This window comes from Osmerus eperlanus, chromosome 17 (assembly GCF_963692335.1).
Source record: "Osmerus eperlanus chromosome 17, fOsmEpe2.1, whole genome shotgun sequence".
In the NCBI taxonomy this organism is placed as follows: Eukaryota; Metazoa; Chordata; class Actinopteri; order Osmeriformes; family Osmeridae; genus Osmerus; species Osmerus eperlanus.
Genome location: NC_085034.1, coordinates 2,542,144 through 2,551,686, shown reverse-complemented (window position 1 = coordinate 2,551,686; position 9,543 = coordinate 2,542,144). Strand labels below are relative to the sequence as shown.

At 45.6% G+C, this 9,543-nt stretch overlaps 1 protein-coding gene across 1 annotated transcript in view; it reads left to right on the top strand.

The window, feature by feature from the left end:
- Nucleotides 1-3,407: 3,407 nt before the first annotated feature.
- Nucleotides 3,408-9,543, top strand: part of gsap (gamma-secretase activating protein) — an 11,830-nt gene continuing 5,694 nt past the window's right edge. The window contains exons 1-17 of the mRNA XM_062483636.1: nucleotides 3,408-3,861; nucleotides 4,046-4,116; nucleotides 4,538-4,594; nucleotides 5,038-5,107; nucleotides 5,246-5,293; nucleotides 5,449-5,537; nucleotides 5,699-5,768; nucleotides 5,976-6,025; nucleotides 6,178-6,282; nucleotides 6,616-6,672; nucleotides 7,108-7,154; nucleotides 7,246-7,338; nucleotides 7,876-7,952; nucleotides 8,402-8,485; nucleotides 8,588-8,680; nucleotides 8,847-9,079; nucleotides 9,416-9,496. Of these exons, the coding sequence (XP_062339620.1) occupies nucleotides 3,774-3,861; nucleotides 4,046-4,116; nucleotides 4,538-4,594; nucleotides 5,038-5,107; nucleotides 5,246-5,293; nucleotides 5,449-5,537; nucleotides 5,699-5,768; nucleotides 5,976-6,025; nucleotides 6,178-6,282; nucleotides 6,616-6,672; nucleotides 7,108-7,154; nucleotides 7,246-7,338; nucleotides 7,876-7,952; nucleotides 8,402-8,485; nucleotides 8,588-8,680; nucleotides 8,847-9,079; nucleotides 9,416-9,496 (1,413 nt within the window). The 5' untranslated portion in view covers nucleotides 3,408-3,773. The remainder of the gene's footprint in view (nucleotides 3,862-4,045; nucleotides 4,117-4,537; nucleotides 4,595-5,037; nucleotides 5,108-5,245; nucleotides 5,294-5,448; nucleotides 5,538-5,698; nucleotides 5,769-5,975; nucleotides 6,026-6,177; nucleotides 6,283-6,615; nucleotides 6,673-7,107; nucleotides 7,155-7,245; nucleotides 7,339-7,875; nucleotides 7,953-8,401; nucleotides 8,486-8,587; nucleotides 8,681-8,846; nucleotides 9,080-9,415; nucleotides 9,497-9,543) is intronic.

Here is a 9,543-nt window from a genome sequence, read left to right as displayed (position 1 = left end):
TTTTAGAAATAGGAAGAGAGAGAGAGAGGGTGAAAGGGGTGTGTGTGTGTGTGTGTGTGGTACACTCTGTACAGCAAGTTGTGAGTATGTGTCAGTAAATGTGTATATATTCACAGTGGTGACACCAAATGTGTGTGTGTGTGTGTGTGTGTAACTCGAGGCGGCCTCCCTCTGGCCTCCCACAATCATACGTCTCCCTTTAGCTCCTCTCTTGCTTCCACACACACACACACACACACACACCAAACCTAGACTAACATGACTGTCTCTCTCCCTGCTTTGCCAACCAGACCCCAGTGGTTAGACTCTGTCAGATTTAGCTCCACACATAATTGCTGTGTGTGTGTGTCTGACAGTGCAGAAGCTTGTGTGTGGTGTGTGTGTGTGTGTCTGACAGTGCAGAAGCTTGTGTGTGGTGTGTGTGTGTGTGTGTGGAAGTGGGAGAGAGTCTTTGTGTATATGTGTGTCTGTCCTACAAGGCGTAAGGTAGCAGAAACACTAGAACACAGGTAAACCACACTCAAACACTGGTAGAACCCTGTAGAACCCTCTAGGACCACTGAGTGGAATCAGCCAGAACAGTCCTGCCATCTAACAATACCACCCTGATTAAACCAAGCTGACACACATACACACACACACACAGAGCAGAACAGGCAGCTTAATTTGCATATCCTCTCACCAGCAGGGTTAGAATGAAGGAGCTGGATGGTTTTCGTGTTAGTTACACTCTTCATCTGAAAGGACCTTCCCACTCCAGACACACACACACAAACACCCTCCCTCCCCCTCTCCTCCCCTCCATCCCTCATCTTCCTCCAGACACACACACCCTGCTTCTCTCCCTTCCATCCTTCCCTCCCTCCTTCATGTTCCAAAATGAGCTTCCATGGAGATCACCGCTGAGACACCAGAAAGCAAACCTGTGTGTGTGAGAAAGAGAGCAAGAAAGAAAGAGCACAAACAAGAGAGAGAGGAGGGGTGTTAGGAGGGAAACTGAAATCGAGAACGAGAGAGAGGGAGGTGGGGGGTGGGGTAGGGGGCAGGGGGTGGTGGGGGTGGTGTTGGGGAAGACAGAGCAGTCAGGCTGTCTAGCCATCTTATTTTGACATTCAATACAGAGTATGACAAAGGACATCCCCGGCTATGGCTTCCAGCTTTTCTCATGGACTAACATGATCTTACACAAGGGATGAAGCAGACTGCCATTAAGGTCGGGTGGTATCACACACACACAACCATCACAACCATCCAGAGCAGTTTTTAGACATACCATAGCGCCCTCTAGCGGATATAAAGTGAAAGCGTAACAAATGATTATTGCAATACACATTTACCGAGTTGAGTCTGCAAATAGTCAAATCTTCAATAATTCAATAATAAACACCTTTGTTCTCTCACATATATATTATTATTATTATTCTTTTTGCCCTACTAAAACTCAGTCAATATTTGGCCTACATAGACAACCTATGTGTCAAAAGTTTCGTCTTGGTAGCGATTGAGTTGCTTCTATTGGGATTTACGTTCCGTTGCATGGTTTAGGCTCAAGTTACGTTTTTGTGGCGAAAGGTGAAGGTATCGGTGGCTAATTTGCTAGCCACAGTCACTGACGTTACTAACGTCACTACGTCACTAACGTCACGAAAACACGCGTGACTACCTGTAGCAGAACATTCGTTTCGCATCTGTTAACCCTTGTGTTATCTTCGGGTCATTCTGACCCATCAGTCATTGTGACCCACCGTCGTATTGCGACAGATTTACCGCATACAAAGACAAAGTGAAGCATTTTCTTTTAACAGCTAGGCTGTCTCAGACCCCCCACATTGCAAAGGTTAAAAGAAAATTATTTTAATTTGTTTTTGTATTGGGTAAAATTGGGTAAACACAACGATGGTTCGTTATGAACCTTTGGGTCATGTGACCCGAAGGCAGCACGAGGGTTAACTTGGGGGATAGCTAGGCTAACTATAGCTTTACTGCAAGGCAGCTGCAGAAACGCCACAAGCAAAGAGGCCAGGGTGATAACTATTTACTCATTTTACTTTGTGATGTGAAACACAATTATGAAATGTAATGTACAATATTAGCTGATATTATTAAGGAAGTAGGCCCACATCTACTTTCGGAAACGGTAGTCTACTATTTCACTGAAGCATTAGCATGACATTAGCCTCTGTTGCCCGGGCAACACATACTACAGTGGTCTATGATGCATCTGTTTTCAATCATTAAAATAAACGTTCCTCACAAATACATTTTCGTTGTAGGATTTATTATGACATTACATTACAAGTAAACGATTTGTTGGTGAAATTATCATTACCTGTGGTATCATTACCTGTGGTATCATTACCCCTTACTTAAATCAAAAGTCTTTCAATAGGTGAAACTATCTGACTACTAACCTGAACTTTACTGCCACAGCCTAAACTTTGTCAATCTGTTCATGAAAATAATTAATTTCAGCCTAAACCGTACAACGGAACGTTAAATCGAATTCAACCAACGCAACCGCTACCAAGACGAACACAGCAGTAGTCTAGTACTGTACTGTAGTAGTAGAATTTACCGGGGCAGCTTCTCCACACAGGGCTATATCGCATTTTGCGTTGTTACTGACAATGATCGCTACTAGTGAGCTTTTTATGAATGAGCGATTTTCCACTAAATAAATGTCAAGCTTATTTACGTTTTTGGGGGCATATTTTCAGTTAGCAGATGGTACTGTTTGAATCGCGATTCTATCTTCTGCCGGTAACGTCGTAGAATAATCTTCAAAGTGGGTTCTTTATTAATGAATGAATGCAATATGAGTAGGCTAAATGCCTGAAAATATCACGAGAAGGGAAAACTTAAAAGGACGTTTAAATCATAGAGATTAGGTCCATTTTTACACCGGTCTGCCACATTTATTCGTTTTGATTCAGCTATGAGGCTGCCTCTTGCAGGGGAAATGAGAAGACATCATATTTCATTCTACACTTCACTCGTATTTTGAGTTGTAAATGAGCAGCAAAAAAAGATGCTTTTAAATCTATGTAATCTCTATAAATAATAAGTAGGCCCTATGCATTTTTATATAAAATATACAGACCCCTGTGCAACCGACGCAAGCAAGCACACCCTACAATTTCCCAATAAATTGTACCCTCTCTAGTTTTTTTTTTAAGAAATACAATGGGGACAATGTAATCTATTTGGTTAAAATATGCAAAAGACTTCATATTCTATAGAACAGGCTTGTGTTTTATGTGAACCTTTTGTTGCCTTTGACGTTATTCTCCTGTCTGGGTGCGAGTCTTTTGCGGTAATCAGGTGACAAGTCGAGACGGTATGTTCCCGTGTCAGAGTGACACCTTCACTGGCCTATTGCTGCTCGACGATGGGCTCCTTCACCCTGGAGGGTGGGCTTGGGCCACTGAAGAGCTGGCGACATGAGCAGAACACGGTTGGTGTGTGAAATTGAGTGACAGGCTGAATGCAAAGAAACAGGCTATGACAATCATTTCTCAAAGTTTTGCAGTCTGTTTTGGGAATGCACAATTCAAGACGGTCACATTGTTTACGACTTTCACATGACGATGTCTGCTGGAATATGCAGTTTAACAGCAAGCTGTCACGTGGGATGTTACCTGTTGGTTGAACTATATGAACTGTATTGGTTTCGACAATGAAAACGGTGGCTGCTTGAAGAACAATATCCACTGTTTAGTACAATTCTTCAAAAACAAGGAAGTTGGGGCGCGCCGCAAGCTAAATCTCCACTCATGCTGAATGTAAGCGCAACGTTCGATCTTCAGAAGAATGTCGTGTCCAATATATTCAAAAAAGAAGCTTCTGTGGGACGATTCGAAGGTAAGTTGACATTTCTTTGACACAGCTCGGCAATCTGATTTACCGTACCACCTTGATAAAGTTCTGGTGAACTGTGTCGGGTATGGAGTGTCTTATTTAACGACCGTGTCAAGCTTTGTTGTGTGTCATAACCAAATAGTGCATTTTACTAAAGACAAACACCAATGTGACTGTTGTTTTGCAGAGTACTCAAGAGCAGTGGACACGCAGATCATCAACATCGAAAGGGATGGAGGGGTCCTTTACTCCTGGAAAGTAAGCGGCGTTCCTTCCTTCCTTTGTCATTACACCCTTAATTAAACAGGTCAACCGTGACGTTCCACCCATAGCGCTTCACTGGCGGACAGCGGTGGGAAAATACCGCTCGCCCTGAGCTCTGAGTGTTCTGAGCAGGACACTTGGAGCAGCAGGACTAATAACACACGTCACCTCCACCACTGTCCGCTAAAACACTGACCGACCAGGTGACGCAGGTGCCAGGTGGGGGGTTAAAGAGAGAGGTGCTGCGTCCTAGGTGTGCTTGGTCTGCACCATAGCTGGTCTGAAAGTCGTCTCTGCAGACAGACACATTCACATGCCCCATACGGTCGTCTTGATGCATGGGCGGTGATCCATACACATACCTTCTCAGACATTGGGTAACTCTCCCCTCTCTCTCTCTTGCCCAATCCTATAGGGAGCGACAGGGACGACTCAGATTGGCAAATATGATCCCACTACCAAACACAATAAGGTAATGCTGTCTGAAGTGTACTGGGGTGTGAAAAAGATATTAAATGGAGTTTCAATTAGTCTGTGTGTGTGTGGTATGTCTAAAAACTGCTCTGGATGGTTGTGTGTGTGTGTGTGTAGCCGATGTGTATCGGTGAAACTCACTACTCACTCCTCAGGTATGTAAGAGGCCACCCGCATCAACGAATAGCTAGCTTTTCGTTGGCGTAGTTGGTAGTGGTGGCGCTTGGGAAGCCAGAGGTGGTAAGTTCGAACCCAGTGCGGGACGATTTGCCCGATACCTCTGACGGAGCTTGCAAGACCACGTCTGTTACATGTGATACCACCCGACCTTAATGGCAGTCTGCTTCATCCCTTGTGTAAGATCATGTTAGTCCATGAGAAAAGCTGGAAGCCATAGCTGGGGATGTCCTTTGTCATACTCTGTATTGAATCTCCTCACAGCTCCTCTACACATTCGACAAGCAGGTGTGTGTGAGCAGCTGTTCCCTGAACCAGGAGGAGACACTGCTCGGTGAGACATCATAGAAACAGAACCCACAGACCAGACTGACACGCAGAGATGCAGATGACTGTATGTGTAGCTCTCTCATCTAGAAGCACTAGTAGCATCTGTGGTCTGACCACCGTGCGTGTCTTTTGTCATCATCAGCTGTCAGTCTGGTACAGAGGACGAGAGCTGAAGAACGACTCAAACCAGGTATCTTTACACACACACACACATACATGCACGCGCACGCGCACACACATATACACAGACATGCACGTGCACACGCACACACATATATACACACACACACGCACTGCAGTAACGTGGGCCCTCGCAGTTACTCATTCCAACCTGTTCCCGCCTAGTGTCCAAATGCCTGACCCTCCTGATAGAGATCCATCCCATAAACAACACCAAGGTGCTGAAGGCCGTGGACTGTAAGATCAGAGTGCAGGTAAGATCCCACCACGCCTGGAGACAAGCACAGCTCAGGACAACAACACAGGGCCTAGTCTAATAACGAAATACTTGAGATTCTGCTTACTGCTAACTTCATTTGTGTGAAGTACTTGTTGGGTAGCTAGAACATTATTGTGTGTGTGTGTGTGTTTCTAGTTCCTGTATCCGGAGACAAACAGGAGCTCAGTCCTGGAGAGTCATCTTCTGCTCCTGGCTGATGAGGGATGTGAGTTTCAGAGGAATGACAGAGATTAACAATATTATTCATTCATTCTATCAACGCCCCCAACTGCTAAACTAATTGTTGGGAGAATACTTTATAATGGGCAGTCCTAGTTTTGAAGTCAACTCTTTTCCTTCATATACTATATATTTATAGTGTATATATATCTTGCTATTGTTCTAACAATGTCTATTGTTTGTTGCCATGCAGATGTGGAGCAGTACCATGTGATGCTGAGCAAGCAGGAAGGCTACAGAGTGGTGAGATCAATCAACCAATCAATCTACTGAAGCTCTGTCCATACAAGTGCATGTGATTAAAAGCACATATTTAATGAATATTTAAAACGCAGTCGGTTCAGATGTGTACACTGAGGGGCCCGAGTCAGCTGTGCTGTTGGGTGGTTGTCTAGGTGATGTGTAACTTCGAGCGCATGGCCAAGGACAGAGTAGTAGAGGACTTCATGTGGACCCAGTGGGACGCCCACACTCAGAGACTGTTCTACCTCACCTACAGGGTAGGACACACACACACCCACTTCTACCTCACCTGCTAGGTAGGACACACACACACACACACTTCTACCTCACCTGCTAGGTAGGACACACACACACACACACTTCTACCTCACCTGCTAGGTAGGACACACACACACACACACACACACACACACACACACACTTCTACCTCACCTGCTAGGTAGGACACACACACACACTTCTACCTCACCTGCTAGGTTGGACACACTCACACGCTTGTCTTTCTCAGTTAAAGGTTACAGCCTGTTCTGCAAACTGATTTAGTCCACGAAACTAGCTAACAGGCATGTTGTTATCTTCTCTCCCATTAGGACAAAGCGGTGTTGGTGTGTGTGCAGTTTTACCCTAACCACAACTGTGAGACTGTGGTGAGACCCCATACCCATACAGCCCCCCCTGCGCCCCCAGATCTGTTCTACCCCTAACCTCCACCCCTCCAGATCTACTCTATCCCTAACCTCCACCCCTCCAGATCTACTCTATCCCTAACCTCCACCCCTCCAGATCTACTCTATCCCTAACCTCCACCCCTCCAGACCTGTTCTACCCCTAACCTCCACCCCTCCAGATCTACTCTATCCCTAACCTCCATCCCTCCAGACCTGTTCTACCCCTAACCTCCACCCCTCCAGACCTCTTGTACCCCTAACCTCCACCCCCCCAGATCTGTTCAGACCCCCCCCCCTCAGATCTGTTCTACCCCCAGCCAGGGTAGAACAGACACGGCCTATTGATACTTTAATATGAACAGTATTATTGTCAATAACCCCAGTTGTTTATAGTAAGATATGTTTGTGTAACAGTTTGAGCTGGCTCTGGATCTGCCCTCCAACCCCATCACCTCCCTGAGGTAAGAACAGCCAGCTCGAGAGCGAAAACATCTATGCACACACATTCTCTCTGCTCGTTGACCCCTGATCGTTGACCCTTGACCCCTGCAGGTTTATCAACCTTGGCTTTGACCACTACCTGGAGGAGGAGCCTGTACAGTGTGATCCAATCAGGATGGCTGTTTTCACCAACACAATAGGCAGGTTTCTAACCTGCCACAACTGCTAGGTTTACCTACGCCTCTATTTCTAATTCACTTCACCCTGAAAACATTTTCAGACTGTACTGTTTTTGTCTCTTTTTATTCATTATGGGACATGAATTCAACAGAGAGTAAGTATCCGTTTTGATGTAGAATGTATGTTGCTCCATGTGCATAATTAGTGAACTGTATGTCTGGATAAGGGCAGACCTACTACTAAATTCCCAATACGAAATCTTTCTTGCACCAGATTGAGTCAGCCTGACATTAGTGGAATCACAAAAGATCTTTCCTTGTTTTGATCACACAAGCAGACTAAATCTATGGTGCTGTAAAGTGACATATTTTTCCTCTTAAATTCTAATGCTGGGTCTAGTGCTTCTCCACATCCTAATCCCGCCTTCAGGTTTGACCAGACCTCAAATCAACAGAATTACTGGAATGACCCAACTGAACCTGGTGCTTCTGAGCGTGGTAGTGAGTGAACACAGGGTAGTGCTAGCTGCTAACCCTCGCTCTGTGTGTGTCCTCCAGGCAGCATGTGTGTGTGCTACAGCCAGCAGATCACTCCACATCAGGCCAGCTGCAGCTACACCATCGTCCTGGTTCATAAAGGTACTGTAGGCTCGGTCCCAGGTGTAGTACTGAACCATAAACAGACGTTGTATTGTCTCTATGAATATTATTATATTTAACTTGAATGTTTTAGTTTTGGACACATTTGTGCAGAGAATTATGATACTAATCGTTTGTAAACTCCGGATTGATTCTCCTGTCAATTCTCTGAAAAAGCCGTTCATCCAGTGAAAACATTCCAGTCTTCGCTTTGCACAGCTCTACAATATATCATTTGTTTGCCATGTTAAAGTTCATACATTTGTGGCGGCCCGTCACAAATAAATCACTGGTACTGTCTTCCTCAACTAGACACTGTCCTCTTTCTCTCTTTGTCTCTCTTTGTCTCTATCTTTGTTTCTCTCTCTCTCTCTCTCTCTCTCTCTCTCTCTCTCTCTCTCTCTCTCTCTCTCTCTCTCTCTCTCTCTCTCTCTCTCTCTCTCTCTCAGGCTGCAGTAAGACTTTCACTGTAGCGCTAGATGGTGACATCTCTCCTCACACTAGAGACCTCCATCCTCTCTTCCTCCCCCTGGGTTAGTACACACACACACACACACACACACACAAACACACACACACACACACACACACACACAACAGCAAGAGTTGTTCTAACAGCTGTGATCTGTATCTAGGCTACTACATCCTGGTTTACCTGCCGGGTCACTTCCTGCATTGCATCAACAGCAGACAGCAGGAGTTTCTCTGCCACAGCCTCTTCCTGTCAGGTAAAACACAACGTTACATGTTAACACAATATTCTACATTCAATATATCTAGAATATGTATTTTAGTGTGTCTGTGCTTTTGTGTGTGTGTGTTTAATGTGTGTCTGTGTGTGTGTGTGTGTGTGTGTTTAATGTGTGTCTGTGTGTGTTTGTGTGTTGCTTGCAGGTCCAGAGTCAGACCTGGGCCTGCCAGCAGAGGGCACTGTGGTGTTCTGTCTCCCAGACTCTACCTCTCTGTTGGACCTGGCTGCAGGCAGAATGTTCTCCCTAGTCATCAGCTCTGAGTTCCTGCTCCAGCTCCTCCAAACACCAGGCCCCAGCCGGCCTGACAACCAGCGCCTGGCCGTCATGCACTGCCTGCTGGTCTACCTGGGGCCCAATCCTGCCCTGGAGCAGAGGGTGAGACCGGAAGGGGGGAGAGGGGGGAGAGGGGGAGAGAGACTTTGACCGTCAGAAGTCCTTTTAATTTACATGAAAAGAGAGATAATGAAGAAAGGATGTCTGTCTCTTTAGGAGGGAGGGCTGACTGTGACTCAGTATATACAGAGAGAGGCTTCAGCCTTAAGAAGCAGCGAATCTGTATTCTGGCCTGAAGGCTGTCTTTGTTCCTGGGAAAACATCACCCTAGATAACTCTGTTGGCGCTAGCTCTGTATTGTTCTAGTTGCTTTTTATGTGGTCTTTGTTAGATCCTAAACAGTTCTGTGTTCTTTACCATTTTCAATTCTCTCCAAAGATCATAGACTGGATCTGTGACAACATCATGCCGTTCCACACCTTTGATCAGATCCAGGAGTTTGTTCTGGGTGAGAGGAAATGAGACGCATAGTTGCTTCCTGAGAGTAGGGACGTGTGGTGTGTCTC